General features: G+C 35.5%; 1 protein-coding gene across 1 annotated transcript in view; it reads right to left on the reverse strand.

Moving 5' to 3' along the window:
* Positions 1-16,563, reverse strand: part of DNAH8 (dynein axonemal heavy chain 8) — a gene marked incomplete at its 3' end in the record, with an annotated part of 150,799 nt that overhangs the window by 22,249 nt on the left and 111,987 nt on the right. The window contains exons 69-78 of the mRNA XM_082480246.1: positions 15,419-15,631; positions 13,920-14,057; positions 13,462-13,589; positions 12,193-12,364; positions 11,333-11,488; positions 9,033-9,188; positions 7,461-7,643; positions 5,820-5,925; positions 4,727-4,979; positions 4,438-4,628 (exon numbers count right to left, since the gene is read on the reverse strand). Coding sequence (XP_082336372.1) covers positions 4,438-4,628; positions 4,727-4,979; positions 5,820-5,925; positions 7,461-7,643; positions 9,033-9,188; positions 11,333-11,488; positions 12,193-12,364; positions 13,462-13,589; positions 13,920-14,057; positions 15,419-15,631 — 1,696 coding nt within the window. The remainder of the gene's footprint in view (positions 1-4,437; positions 4,629-4,726; positions 4,980-5,819; positions 5,926-7,460; positions 7,644-9,032; positions 9,189-11,332; positions 11,489-12,192; positions 12,365-13,461; positions 13,590-13,919; positions 14,058-15,418; positions 15,632-16,563) is intronic.

A 16,563-nucleotide genomic window follows, 5' to 3' on the forward strand; every position in this document is an offset into this window, starting at 1 on the left:
GAAGAAATTCTTTACTCAGAGTGGTGAGGCACTGGAACAGGATGCCCAGGGAAATTGTGGAGGCCCCATCCCTGGAAGTGTTCAAGGCCAGGTTGGATGGGGCTTTGAGCAATCTGGTCTAGCAGGACGTGTCCCTGCCCATGGCAGGGGAGTTGGAACTAGATGATCTTTAAGGTCCCTTCCAACTCTAACCATTCTATGATTCTATGATTCCATAATTAAGTCTGGAGGGGATGTCAGGAGGTCTCTAGTCCCACCTGTTCAAAGCCGGGTCAGCTATGAAATAAAATCAAATCAGGTCTTTATTCTGCCTGGTCTTGAAAACCTCCAAGGTTGGAGACTGAACAGCCTTTCTAGACAATGTGTTCTAATGTTTGTCTGTCCTCATAATGAAAAAAATTCCCCTTACACCCACTCTGAACCTCTCTTTTTTTTCTGTTTATTTCTGTTGTCTCTCATCTTCCTACTGTGCACCACTGTGGAGTGCCTTCTCATAGGTGTTGGAAGGCTACTATTGGGTCTCCCCTAAGCCTTCTGTTTGCCAAGCTGAACAAGCCCAGTTCTCTCAGCCTCTCATCTTAGATCATGTGCTCCATATAGTTTTTTTTTCCTTTTAATCTGTGCTGATAGTACAGTAAAGATCATTTTGTACATATCCAAAAGATAAAAATATTCCTCTGAAAACCTTCCCTTAGACAGTCTATATTTTATCCCACTATTCCTAAAAAGAACAGAAATTGAAAAGAAAGTCTTATTTTCTCAACTGCAAACTTCTACCTGTTCTCTAATGAAACTCATAGTTACAGTATCCAAAGAATGTTGCACGTTAGCAAAGTAACCTCCTGGGATCATTAGAAGAAAAACCACAAACACAACAAGAGAAAAAAGGAACTCTGGAGTGATGGAATCAATCAGTCCTATACCAGCATAACAAACAAGTAATTTGAAATAGCATATAAAAACCCAGACAGCCAGTAAATACACGTGTTTCACATCCTCTGATATGCAAAAGAAGAGGAAATACAAAGGAACACCTCTGGGATAAGACTGCAGTCCAATTTTAAATAGATTAACTTTTAAATTGTTATCATAATTAACTTTTTATCATAGTTTGCTTTTTCTTATAGCTGCCTCTTCCCTAGCCTTCCACAAATTAATTAATGTCACTTCTTGGGAAATACAGAAGGTGTTGTTCTAGTTGTCTCCGCAACTAATCTCATTTATTCATTTTGGTTACCAGTATAATGAATTTCACCAACTTGTTACAAACAAACCAAAAAGTCACCTTGGAATAATATTTATTATTTTTAAGCACTTATATGAATGTGAGCATGTATGTGTGTGTATACACAGTCTATATATATGACCTGTAATAATTTCAATACTTCCAAATTATACATACATGCTTAACAAAAACTAGAAACATAAATATATATGTAGTTCCTCTTCAATTAATATATTAATACTATTAGAAAATATGGCTCATTATTCCATAGATTATCAAGAGGTTTTAACACAGAGATATTTTTTCTTATTCTGCACCCATGTCATCCCCAAATTCTCCATGAATGGGATGTAGAGAAAATGAATCATAAAAGCAGGAAAAGAACAGAAGACAAACTTACTGTTTGAGCAAAAAGCAGATTAGAATATTAAATTCTTACATAAAGCACAAATTTTGTTATTTAAGAAATTATTGGGAAGACGTTATATACAGTATTTTTGATGCAGCTAAAGAACTAAGACTTACTTTAAAGTTCTGACACATTAGAGGAAAGAGTTTATGGTGCTGCAAATGCTAGAATGCAACAGATTCTTTCTGATTTTCCTGAATTTTGTTCTGCTTACATTATAGACTTCACAGGGAAAGATATGATTCTTTGAGATGTCTTACTGCAGGTTTCCAGGATGCAAGAATTTTATTTATATTATCAGTGATGATTTTCAGAAAACATCAGTTCTGCTTCTTTTAAAAGGATAAACACATGATTCAGAAAGACTAAATATTTTCCTAGCTACCTGAATGCCCTTAAGTAGAAACACAAAAATCACCTTGATGAATCTGTACATTAGTATGCCAATGGGAACAATTAACATCTAAAGAAAGTAAAAGTTTCAGTGAGTGGGCAGTAAACAGGACTTAGTGATGTTTTTGCTTTTGGGGAAATTTTTAAACCTTAATTTTTTGAGGCAGACTTATTCAATGAAGAATGAGATTAAAAAAGTGTAAACACCGTGTTTCTTATTGTAAGACTTGATATTCTTGCTATTAATATACATACCTAATCTTTTGATAAATCTTGCTAAATTCTTATGGTTAGTCATTTGTTAAGTTAATGAGTTAAATATGCAATGCCTGAAAAAGTCTTTCCTTTTATTAGTTTTCATTTTGCCATTCATAGGCATACGTGAAAAGTTCCAGCATCTAGAAAAAATTGTGCAATGCTTTTCTCCACACGTGGATACAGTTAGATATAATCAAGAAACAGAATTAGATATGATTATTATATGATTTGAATGTTTTCATGAACTACTAAAGGAACGACTAAAGGTCAAACTCTTGTTCAAGAATGTGAAGTTCCTATGTACAAATACAAATTATTTCTGTCATGCAAAACCATAAAGCTACTTCATGTGCAGTTACTATACAGTTTTCCTACTCTTGTGCTTTTTCTCTTTCCCTTTACCTCAGGGATGACAAGCTTCAGTAATCTTACAGAAAGAAAGGGGGGCTTCATGAAATCTGAGGTGCAAATACTGATTTTCGTGCATTTCTTGTAACTACCTGTTAAAGTTTCCTTCAAGCATCCTCTTATGTCTTTAGCATTAGGATATATAGTTTGAAATAGCTGCCTGGGATCCATGTATGGATCCCAGAACTTCCTCTTAGTAGAATGAAATTCAATTTATGTGCTTTAGCAGAAGGAAAGACTTAGAGTTGATAATCTCCTGAGACTAGCTGAATAATGACTTTTAGAGACTTTTTCATTTCAAATAGCAATGCTTATTTCACTGAGACATCCCCTGATAATACGGCTGATGATAAGCCATGAAAGCTCTCCTGGAAAACAAATGGAAAGAAGAGGAAGAGAGATTTATTTTTCAAATAAATCCTTTCTTCAGCTGCTCAATAGTGTTTGGTAATATGGCATTCATTTGGCACCAAGGACTGCTCATCCAAGGAGTAAAATTGGACAGTTCATTCATTGCAGAAGATACCTAAGAGTCCAGGACAATTAGGCTAGGCATCTGCTGACTTCCCAATCCGATATAATATCATGTGAATGATTATAGCAAATCTATTGTTACTTTGGTGTCATTTTATACACCAGAAGAATTTCTCAGTGTCATTTTATACACCAGAAGAATTTCTCACTATGAAATCAACTGTGGTAAAGCTAGGCAGGAAACTGTAATCATATTTCTAGACAAAAATTGCTAAAAGTGCTCCTGTACTTTATTACAGCTTCTGAACAGTTAAAAAGGGGTAAGTGACCACTTTCTGCTTCAGATGCTTAAGGTATATTTTCCTTTGGCAAAACAAGAATCCATGTGCTGAGAAGCCAAGAAATATGTTTCCTTGTCTAACACTTTACTAAAGCAGACAGTTCATTTTGAAAGCACTTCCAAGCATATCCTGCCTGACATCAGTGATAAATTTGTAGCTGGATACCATTCTCAAAGGATAAAACCATTACGACAAACTGGAAGGCAAAACAGTTAACCTTGTTTCCTATCCATTTTATTCATTAGAGGCAGATAATGATCTTCAAATCTAGGTTCACTACTTTGACATTAGACCTTTGCAAGATTCATTTGAACACTGTAAAATTCACACAGGTTTTATATCGACCTCCACATAAGCAATCCTGACCACATTTTTCATCAGAGGCACAAATCCACATAGTACAGAGGAGGCAGATGTGGCCAACTGGGCCACCGGAACACATTATATTCTCTAAAAGTCAGTGTTAGCTGGTTGGCAAAAGTCAGAGAAAGCTCAATCTGAAACTGAAAAAAGACTGTTTGTAGCACCTCCTGGACTTTATGTGGAGTTGTTCTGGCAACTTAGGAGATAGCTTTATGCAGCTCCATCAAAGCAGAAAAGCAATGGAACAAGAAGTCACCTAATTTATAAAAATAAGGATAGAAATGTAATACAAAAATATACAATTGATTGATAACCAATTGATGGAGAGAAGCAGAACTATCGTCTTGATCTCCAGATAGCACACGGCCTGGGTAAATGACAGAGACAGAACTGTGATGGGGAACTGCATCTAACTTTCCTGGACTGCAGCAGGGATAAGAACAGACACAGCTCTTACAGAATTAAATGGTAGAAAACACGCAGCCAAAAAAAATCATACTTTGAAATGGTATAAATTTTAAAAAGTTGGAATTAGCTCTACATATAACACAATTTTTTAAACTTACCTTTAATGAGTACATGGAACTCTCTGTTTTTCACATGTCCTCTCTCAAGATCAATTTTTAACGTCAGAAGCAGGGTAAAGAGGAATTTGTGGTTTTCATACAAGCCTCTAACAGAATATGAGTAAGTCTCAAAGGTAAGATACTCAATAATATTTGCGATTCTTTTCTGAGGTAAAGGAGTCTTCTTAGATCTGAATTATGAAAGAAGGGACAAAGAAAGCATGTTAATAACAGCAAATACATTGGAAAGACAAACATCTGAATAGCAGAAAAATTTGTGTCTCCCTACTTGGCCATGGATTGATCAAATAACTTCAAGAACTGAGCCAGTGAAGTTTGATACATATTATTGACCATGCTCATTTCTGTAATAAGAAAATAAAGAATGCTTCCACGTGTAGCAGCAGGTCGATACTCCTCCTGAGCAGTGTTAATCTTCACTTCAGTTTCTGCTGCCACAGACAACTTTTCAGCTACTTCAGCAGCTGTTTGCTTACTTGTCTGCAGAACACCAATCAAGGATTCATCATCTACTAGCGAACCTAAAAAGTCAAATATTGGATATTTAGGATATTTTTATAACGAGTTTTTCACTTCATATATGTAAAAATTGAAAGGTCAAATTACAGGAATTATTTATAACAAATGGAAATGATTTACTGAATTGCAGAAAGCTTTTAAAATGGAGATCAAACAGGATATGTAACACTAAGAATTATTTTTTTATTCAACATGCTAAACAAATACATCCAACCTATGTCAATATGAATGCATCTACACCAAGAACTTTACAGCATGTACTAGAAAAGTCACCTTTCTTATGCACATAAGACACAGTACTTCAATTATTGTAAAGTTTGCTGATTGGTACACTCAAAGTCAAGAAGACTTGGGGTCCTAAAGGTAATGGTCACACAACAGTATTTCTGCATGTCAAGTGCTTACTGATAGACTAGCTTTAAGTTACCACCTTCTTTTTCCACCAAAGAGACAGCAATCAATCATGTGCAGTCTCCTAATATACTGCAAAAGAGTTTCAACACCATTTAAGCTAGCCCATTGTCCTTCACATTTTCACTGGGTTAAGGATTTGCCCATGATCAGATACCTATTCTCATTTGAATCAAGAAATTGATTTGTTTCACAAAACTTTTTTTGGTGTTAAAAATACTTAGTTTCTTAGGGTTGTATATGGTGTCATGCTATAGTACCAAATCCCTCATACACTGGTAAATCACCACACTTCAAATTTCTACCACTGGATGATCTGTTATTGTATCTTGGATGGATAAATCAATTTCTGTAGGGAAAGGTTCTAATGTGAATCAGCTTAATCTGCCTAATCTGCTTAATCCTGATTCTTTTACACTTTGATACAGAACCTCTGGTTGCACTTAGTTTGTACAGAAGATTGTCTTCCAGTTCTTTCATCTTCCTCTTATTAAAAGTTACATCTTCCATGAGTTTAATTCGTTCTGCCTCTAGTTCCTATTATTAAAAAACAAGAGAATGGCATGACACTTTATGGACTATAACTATGAGTCACTTAAAATTCTTTTGCTGATTTTTCAAGTTCATGAAATGCGCATTTTACTTTTTCAGGTATGTAAAACATGGTTTTACAACATTTTTTTTTTTTAAAGCAGTGTTTATTCAATATCTTATCAGTACCAAATGTTTGTGCTTAATCATTTGTGTCACACTGACGACCATACATAGAATACCCTCTAGGTGTACTTTTGTTATTTGGAAATTTCTATACTCAATCTGAATAAAAATTTAGAAAGTGGCTGATGTCTTTTTCCTTTTGAGCATTTCTTTTTGATAGAATCGTAGAATTGTCTAGGTTGGAAAAGATCATTAAGATCATTGAGTCCAACCATTTATCTAGCAACACCAAGTCCTCCACTAAACCACATCCCTAAGCAGCACATCTACACATCTTTTAAATACCTCCAGGGTTGGTGACTCAACCACTTCCTTGGGCAGCCTGTTCCAATGCTTGACAACCCTTTCTGTGAAGAAATTTTTCCTAATACCCAATCTAAACCTTCCCAGGTGCAAATTGAGGCTGTTTCCTCTTGTCCTATTGCTTGTTACTTGGGAGAAGAGATTGACACCCGCCTCACTACAACCTCCTTTCAAGTAGTTGTAGAGAATGATAAAGTCTCCCCTCAGCCTCCTTTTCTCCAGGTTAAACAACCCAGTTCCCTTAGCTGCTCCTCATAAGCAGCTCCTAGACCTGTGCCCCAGACCCCTCACCAGCTTTGTTGCCTTTCTTTGGACATGCTCCTCAATGTCCTTCTTGTAGTGACGGGCCCAAAACTGAACACAGTACTTGAGGTGGGGCCTCACCAGTGCCAAGCACAGGGAGATTATCACTTCCCTAGTCCTACTCACCACACTATTCCTGATACAGGCCAGGATGATATTGGCCTTCTCGGCCACCTGGGCACACTGCTGGCTCATATTCAGCCAGCTGTTGACCAACACCCCCAGGTCCTTTTCTGCCAGGCAGCTTTCCAGCTGCTCTTCCCCAAGCCTGTAGTGTTGCATGGGGTTATTGTGACCCAAGCGCAGGACCCAGCACTTGGCCTTGTTAAACCTCATACCACTGGCCTTGGCCCATTGATCCAACCTGTCCAGATCTCCCTTTAGACCCTTCCTACCCTCAAGCAGATCAATGCTCCCACCCCACTTGGTGTCATCTGCAAACTTACTGAGGGTGCACTCAATCCCCTCATCCAGATCACTGATAAAGATATGAAACAGAACTGGCTCCAATATCAAGCCCTGGGGAACACCACTTGTGACTGGCCACCAACTGGATTTAGCTCCATTCACCACCACTCTTTGGGTCAGGTTTTCCAGGCATTTTTTTACCCAGTAATAAGTACACCCATCCAAGCCACAAACAGCCAGTTTCTCCAGGAGAATGCTTTTCCCTACATGCTAAAAACAGTTAAATAATAATAATTAAAAAAATTAAGCATCCCTATGGTTTGTGTGTGATGTTAGTTTACCTGTTTTTCAGTAAGAATTACTCTTCTCAGTAACTGATTCTCAAGTCCTTTCATTGTAACAGTAAAATCAATAATTGATGTTTTTGCATTAATTTCAGGTGTGAAAGCAGGATTGGGTAGCTTTGTAGTAATGTATAGTCTAAATGAACTCATAACATCTACTTCCTTATCACCAACTTTCACCTGTGGGGTAAGTTAGAATAGTATTAAGCAGAGGAAAATGAGCTTTATTTGACTCAATAATATTGACCAGAAAGAAATTCACATTATTTGAAATGCCAAAGAGAGGAAGTTTATTTCACTATTCAAATTTGTCATGACAATAACAATTGATGACCAAAGGTAGCAGCTAGGGTATATTATAATAGTAGCATTCCCCTCCAGGTAAATATAGGGATTACTTCCACTGTGGGTTCTAATTAATGGCTTCAGAACCATTTGGTTTAGGTTTTGTGCTTATAATCACACCTCAGATGAAGATGGTAGAAACTACTGACCTTTGGAGAAATCATTGTTCTCTTGTGTTCAGGGAAAAAAAGAAATTATTTGATCTAACAATGGAACATAAATTATTGGGAATTAATTCTAAATATATAAAGACTAGGTGGATCTTAAAAAAACTTTCTAAAGGAACTATAAATTTATTCAGAGTTTTCCACAGAAATTTTTCACAGAAGTCAAGATATTCCAAATCAGCAGTCTAACTTGAAAGCTGCATGTGCACAAGGAAATCTGATCACTATTTGTGACCCTCCAAGGCCACTTCAAATACCTGTCTGAAGGAGGATTGGGACCAAACCACTCCCTTAAGCATATTGGTTGCTCTGACATTCAAAGTAAAGCTACTCCACAAAAATAGCAATCTTTTTATTTTCATTATCATCACAATCTGGTCTATGGTCTCTCTCATGTTCCAGTCAGTTAATTAAGATTATTTGAAAAAAATACATTTCTGGTTTAGGCGAGACTGGCCACTGGGGCAGACAACATGCTCTCTTCTGAAATATAGTAATTTTATTTCATGATGTTTGAAGGGAGGTTGTTTTTAAAATTTGGGAGTGATTTTTTTTATCTAACCAAGGTCAGAAAGACTCATGATTTTTCAGGGTTGGGAATACACTTAATATTATTAATAAAACTTCATGCTTTTTGGTTTGGTCCATCAGGAACCAGTTCTATTCCAGATTAAAGGTCCTGCAGTTGCTACCATCAGTGCTCCATGCTAGTAAGAGAGAGATCTTATCAATTCTATTAATTCTGTTAAACAGTGTAAAATGAAAGTGCTTGAAAATCAGTAGAAAGTATTGTAAGCATTCAATAGGATTAACATAACTGGTTCCAGTTTGGAATCTTCAGTAGTAACTTCAGTAGTTAAATTCAAATTTTAGATGCATGAACTTACTACTCAACTGAGGCTCTGTCTCCTATATTTTATTAGTTCAGTTTGATTCTTCACACTACCCTACTGAATACAAAGTTTACCTGATTCAGCAGAGGTTTGGAATAAAAGGGTAAAATATCATTCATCACAAAGCTAACTACTTATTCCAGGTCTTTTGTTTCATTACTAACCTTAAAAGAAGTTCCAGATTTCATGAAATTCTTTTCTAATATATTATCAAGGACTGGATCCAACTCTTCACCTATATCTTCAATCACAAGTGATCGTCCCAGTGAAAGACTATCTTCTAGGTGTGTACGGAAATACTTGTCATTCAAAGTTGTTACCTCAAAAAGTAAATTATAAATTGATATAAGAACAAAAACATTTCTTCAAAGTCTTACATGAAAACCACAGATCTAACTATGAATTTTTTTTGTTAGTTGCATTTTAAAGAAATAATAGTAGACCATTCAGCTATTTATGCAGAAATACTTCTTGTGTATACAATGAAAAGTACCATAAAAAGGTGACTTAAAAGATGGGCTGTAATGGAATCCACAAAACTTCATTATGAGAGTAATAATGTACCAAGTAAAACTGGTACAGCTTGTTGGGAATTGAAGATGTTACATATTTGTTTGAAATCAGAGATACCTAACTTTTGATTTTCTATTCTGTGTGCTGAGGACTAGATTTCCCTATTTTAGCTTTGAAGTGTTGAGAATTTCTTTCTGGAAACCTGAATTCAGTCTAACAGATGAATTACAGTTACAGTATTATGAACTCAGATATTTGAAATATCATGAAATGGTATTCATAATATCTGAAATCATTAAAAGACACGAATAAATAAATAAAACACTAATTTGGTATTGCTTCCTAGATTTTGACTTTCATAAAGTTCTCATATTACTTTCAAGATTTTCTCTACAGGTATGAAATAGGGCCATTCTACTGAAAAACAGCTTTGCAGAAAAACACCTTGGGCTCCTGATGGAGAACAAGTTGGGCATAAATCAGCCATCTGCCTTTGCAGCAAAGGCCAACAACGTTCTGGGCTGCATTAGGAAAAACATTACCAGCAGGTTGAGGAAGGCGATACTTCCCCTCTACTCAGTACTGGAGACATATCTGGAGTACTCTGTCTAGTTTGGGGCTCCCCAGTATAAGAGAGACACTGAATTGAGTCCAGCAAAGGACCACTAAGATTATTAAGGGATTGGAGCACTTGACATATGAAGAAAGGTGAGAGAGGTGGGATTATTTAGCATCAAGAAGGTTTACAAGGGTATTTATATATGTATATAAACACCTGGTGAGTGAGAATGAAGAACAGGGAGACCGACTCCTCTTAGTGGCACACAGTAAAAGGACAAGGTGTAATGGGCACAAATTGAAATAGAGGTATTTCCATGTAAACATAAGAAAAAAAAACCCACAACACTTTATTGTGAGGGTGGTTGAAGACTAAAACAGGTTGCCCAAAGAGGTGGTGACATATTCAAAACCCAACTCAACACAGTCCTGGGCAACCTGCTTTAGTAGATCCTGCTCTGAGCAAGGAGGCTGGACTAGACGATCTTCAGAGATCCTTTCCAACCTCAACTTTTCCGTGGTTCTGACAGTTTGCTTTATTAACAATAAAACGATAAGCAAGAACTTCACATCCACTTTACTCCAAGACTTAAAATCTTCAAAATCTAGAGAACCTAAACCCCCAATAATTTATTGAGATTCAGGAGGGCATGTGAGATTTTGCAACATCCAGGTTAAGGGTTTTAAAATGCACGTTCCTTTTCCAATGATACTTCATTTGTGAAAAATTAATTTGTGATGCAAACTACAGGTGACATGTGAACATCTTTGTATTACATTTCATAAGCAGACATTTAACCCTACTGGCTTAAGCTAGAAGAGAGCTATTAAAGTAGCTGTAACATTAGAATAGACAGCCTTGTCTAGGGTTTGGTTTCAACTGGTTGTCCTCAATTAACTTTTGTAGCAGTAATTTCATGTACAAATTCTATCTTGGGTTCTAAATTCTGGACTGCATCAGTTTAAGTACTTTGCCAACAGTTTCAAAGCTGTAAGTTATCCTGCCTTTGTAATCTTACTAATGGTTTCCCAATTTAGTCTCATTTAGTAATTTTGTATTACACTCTTTTGCTATACTTTTCACCACTTTGCCCTCTGTATAGGGAATGTACTCACCAATTTTGAACACCAGGCTACCTCCTTCTCTTTCATACTTCTTTCTAGATTTCATAACAGTATTTCTTTACTATATAATCCTTTCTAAGTCCTTGAATGGGATTTACAGCTTTTGTCAAGTTCCCTACTGATGCATCTACATCACTGTCACTCTCCACACAAGCTAAAGTTATCTCAGATATGTGTGTATGAGTTACACTGACCCAAATGTAGACAGTCTAAAGCAATGTTTGAAGGAATATCATACAGCACAGTATTCCTTTAAAACACTGTTCACCTGTAATTCATTATCCTGTTCTTTCTTTTTAATCCATGATTTCCCTTGAGTTTGTGGATCTACTAAAAGGGGATATCTAGTCGCCTTAGTGACAATGATACCATTCTGAATTGAGAGATCATCTCCAGGCAGTCCTTGAAGATTCCACTCACTAATCTGAAGAAAATAAATAAATAAATAAATAAATAAATTAAAAGCACATGGAAAAATATTTTCAGGATTTTATTTTTATGGATATTTCTAACTATATAGAATGATAAAAACATATATTTTGAAAGTGTAAGAAAGTCAAAAGGCAGCTTGATAGCCAAATTAAACACTGGGATGAATTAAGAGAAAACCAGACTAAGAGAGCTTTTGGGGCTTAATATTTACTGAAGGAAACTTGAAGATTCTGGCATTGTCCTCTGTTTGGTTTCTTATACATTCACATTGAATGAAAAGACTTTATGCATTCTTTTTAAAATGTTCTCTTTGATATAAAATTTATTTTTGAAACCAGACCCAGATAATATTGACGGAATCAAAAGCTAACAACCAAACCCACTGTTTTAGTAGATACGTGATCTATAGCTGTGGTGATGGGTTCTCAAAATAAGATACTTGAAAGTGCACTGTCTTACTGGCAACTATCTAATATGTCACTTGTTTATAATATATAACTTGTTTATCTATCTAAACATTGCTTAGTATTCAGATGTTTAGTAGAAATTGCCAAGAACATTTGGAAACCCCAGAACTACACAGCACAGCAATATTCGGGATTATAGTTCTGTTCAAGGCAAGCACAATGCTGGCAAACAGTCACAGAATATGCTCATTGAAATGAAAATGACGCCCACTAAGCACCAAGAACTTACTGTTGGCGGATCTACCAACATAGAGATCAGGTTCAAGTTTTCAGAAAAGGGGATTTTATGGGCTCTCATCTCTGCTTCCCATAAATCTTTAAGCAAAAGCTTCCTGAAATTTTGATTAAAAGGTCCACAGTATGAAAGAAAACCTGTGCAGAGCAGTACATCTCCCACAAGTCTAGAAAAGGAACACAATCACAATTAAAAGGTGATGTACAATTTCAATTTCTATTGATTTAAGAGAACCAGCTTTTGAAACATAAGAACACCTGTTCTGAGGACAATTTAAGGAGACAACTGTTGCTCTTTGAGAACAGCAGTTTCTTTGTGTTTCCAAAATATTTTTGTGGCAAAACTTAAGAGTAGTATTGTATGAAAACATTATCTTCAGCCCTACAAAGTAATAAAGCCCCGATGACAACTATTCCTTCTTTCATAACTGAAGCAAGGAATTGGTTTATTTCTTAAAAGTATGTCTGCAACACAATATTTAGCAAAAGAAACAAACTGAATTCTGCTTGAATGAGCAGAGCTCATCAGAAATGCCCAATTTCCCCATAGGAAATATATGGAAACAGAAGCATTCCACAGAAGCTGAGCCTAAACTTTCAGGCTTTTTACCTTTAGCAAGCATTTTGACAGGTTTCCTGTTTTCTAGACAACTAGGACCTCTGGCTCCTAAGCTGCTCAACATTTTGTCACTTGGACAGCAGCACAATGGGGACTCCCAAGTTTCCAAGTTTCTCAAAATAAGGTCTACTGTCCCACCTGTATTTCAACACACAGACTATAGGACAAAGGTTATCGTCTGGTCTCTAGGCCTCCTTCTTTTGTTCAAATATGCCAAAACTGATATCAAAAGGAATGCTTCTTTTCGTATTCAGTATTATGGGAGGAATCTTTGTCATTTTCCTTCTCAGTGTCAGCCTTAGATCATCCCTACCTCCCGCCTATTGGAAATAGTAGAATGAGGTGCAGTGTTGGGGGGTCAGGAGAGGCAGCTGTAACACAGGCACATAACTGCACTAGAAATAATCCCTTTGAAGATAAATTCCAAAATCGGAGGTATTGTTCTGAACTGAAATACAAGCGCTCAGCACTCAGGCATTCACTTATGGGAGAAAAATTCAATTTTCAGGATGGTTCACTTAATTGTGTAACTATATTAAGATTTCCAGGAGGAAAATTAAGTACAACTATTAAAGCTATTAAACTTCTTACTAGTTCTTCTGTTCTTACACATATTTTGGGTTTTTTTCTCTGATAATTTGATACCTGTTAATCCGAGATTTAAATTCTTTACTTTGCTGAGTCCACCTAACTTTCTCTCCACTCAGTCCATCTATAAGCGCAGAGGCTGCTTGCATCTTTCTTCTGCATGTTTCTGCATCATTCAGCAAGTCCTAAAATTGAAAAAATGTCCTACATAATTTAATAATAGAATGCAAAAATCTAAAGGGTTATCTTATATATTTTTTCATCCTCTTATTATGACCATTTTATTTATTTAAAACTCATTTTTGAGAACTCTAAGTGCATCTACTGTGTAATATGTTCCTCTTCACAGAAAGAAGGAAATATGAGAGAACATAGATTTAAATCTTGTATTTTTATACCTGAACCCCATCCATGTCATTCAAGATAGCAGGTTCTAAATGTGTGTATCAACTCCTGATTACATAACAGTATTGTATGCAAGCACTTTTCATAATACTAAAATAGTTTTATCCTACCATTTTCTCCTTCATTGCTGCATCAAACTTTGCCTGCACTTTATCCAGTTCAGCTTGCTTTTCATCTAATGCCTCCTGAGCCTTTGCTAACTCTGCATTAGCTATTTTCAGGTAGCCTTCTTGTTTTGCCAAGTTAGCCTGCAAAGAGAAGAAATATTAAAACAATAACTATACAAGATTTGAATATACTTTAATTAATTATTTTAAGCCTGATAAGTTTGTATTCATGAGACAATAATACATCAAAATAACTTTTAATAGTTATATAAATATTAAAAACATTTAATCTGAAAACTATGTCACATGTATACTGCAGACAATTTTTTTGTTAAATAACAATGTAGCACTCAAGGTTCCTACTATACGTTGTCAATTTCATTTCTTTAAAAAAAATTACAGTTAAAGAAACTGGTTAAGGAAGTAAGATTTTTGGTCTCTACATATTGATTAGCTTAGACGAACAATCACTCAATCTTCTTGCTTGATTAAATGCTTTATTATCTCTTTTTTATTTGTACATTCTGTAGCAATCAACAATCATAACAACAGGAGATCGGTCCTTTATCACCTAACAATACGGCCTTTACCCACTCGAAAACCGTAGTCCTAAAATAGTGAATCTTCCCATTGCTCCTAAACTGATATTTATGCTGAACACAAAAAATTCATTAAGTAATTTTTTGAATCCTCCACCTGCATTACTGTTGCTTTTGTAAATAACACTTCTACCAGTGACAAAAAATGTGGAAAAGATTTCGAATCACCATTCACATGCTTTCCTCTTTTACGTTTTTCTTTGTCTTTTTTTTTAATATATAAACTGTGCTACATGTAGGGATTGAATACCTGTTTTAGAATCCAAAAAACACAATGACTGCGTTTGAGCTTCTATATGGTCTTTACCTCTGATAAAACTTTTCATTCAAATGTTCACAAACATCAAAAAGAACACCCACACCAAAGTAAAAATTACTCTTAAAAATGTTTTACTCAGTTTGGTTCCCACTATTGCGACATATCTTCTTTATTGATGTGAGCTCTGAGTCTCTTCAGAATGCCAATATTTGGGCAAAGTATCAGTCTTCCATTACAAGTTATTATTATTATTGTGTGAAAGCAAAGAAGGCAAAATAGCTGCAAACAGAGGTTTGCAGGACTCTTCATAAAGAGAAGGAATGAAGATCCTCTCCTGGTACAACTTTTAAAAACAATTATAATGTAATTATAATATAACATAAAGACTGAAAACAGCTTTCATGGTACACGGTAAACCAGAGCACATAAATTTAATCTAGGCTAATTTGTTGTTCCATGTTCTGCCTAGAATCAAGAAGAGAATATGAGGGTTTTTCTGCTTTTATCACCCTTAGCCAATAAAGTCTACAGGCAATTATGTCTGAATAAAGTTATCTAAATATATTTTTAAATCCTACTGCTATTAAAATAAATGAGCTTAAATTACACAGAAATCAAACACAAAGCAAGAGATGACATATTACCTTAAGAGGTAAGACTTCTCTGTTAACACCATAAAATATTGCCATGGCTTGTGTCCAGGAGAGGAGTCCTGCCACATTACCACACACCTTTTTACCATACTCTAGTGTATAGTCTTCCATGTTAAAGTAAGGCTGGAGTAATTCTACTGTCTCTTCATTGATTGTATCCTTAGGAAACTGCTGTAGACTCTGCAAGAATGGGCCACTCATAAGCTGCAAAAAACAACACAGGATATTTATAAGCTATTTGCACATCTTACATTCAAAAGTTTGTTCATAGGCGAGTATGTTAAAACAATGTTCCTACAATTCTTCTGTAAAAAGAGGTAATTCACACAGTTAATTAGTGTGCTATTCAGTTGTAACTTCTTCCACATGCCTTCAATTATTTTAAAGTTTTAAGCAGTTACACTGCAGTAACTAGGCTTCCAAGTTGTTGATGTACTTCCTATCTTCCATACTCCTGTGCTGTCATTTAAAAAGCATTTAAGAAAAAAAAAAAAAAAAGGAACCAAGATAAAGCCTCAGAGATATGCTTGTAACTTATCTAACGAATAGCAAAATGAAAACCTGCTTATGCATTTGTGAAATGTGATCTAAATTCTTCTGGAAAAGGAAATAATTGGTTTTAACTTTTTTCTAACAAATGTTTAACATGTTAAAGGTAACTCATGGAATATCTGCTTATTGATGATTTCTTAATTCGTGGAAAAGCTTAAATAAAAAGCAAGAGCTCTATTCTTATCCAAACTATGTAATTTTTCTTCATTTGCACGACCAAAAAAATTGAGGCAATCATATTGGCAGATTAATACACTAATAGTGGTAGGATATAATTTTAAGAATGGCAGGAGAAGGTATGGAAATAAAAGAGTATCATGAAAGAAGATCAAAGTCCAGAAGGAAGAGATGGCTGTTTAATCAAGGAATTTGGGCCAGGAATATTGAAATGCAGAATGGGAAAACCTACTATCTCTTAGTCAGTCAAATAATTTTTCAAACAACCAAGGAGCCCAGGAGAATCAGAAAAGATTGTTTAAATGTAAACCTAGAAGTTCCCAGAGACAGAGGGTTTTTCCAGAATGCCCTTATCTCGTGTATGGCTAATATGATTGGTATGATTCATTAATTTGCCATGAGGTCTC

This window comes from Vanellus vanellus (genome assembly GCF_965231255.1).
Source record: "Vanellus vanellus genome assembly, chromosome: 3".
NCBI lineage: Eukaryota > Metazoa > Chordata > Aves > Charadriiformes > Charadriidae > Vanellus > Vanellus vanellus.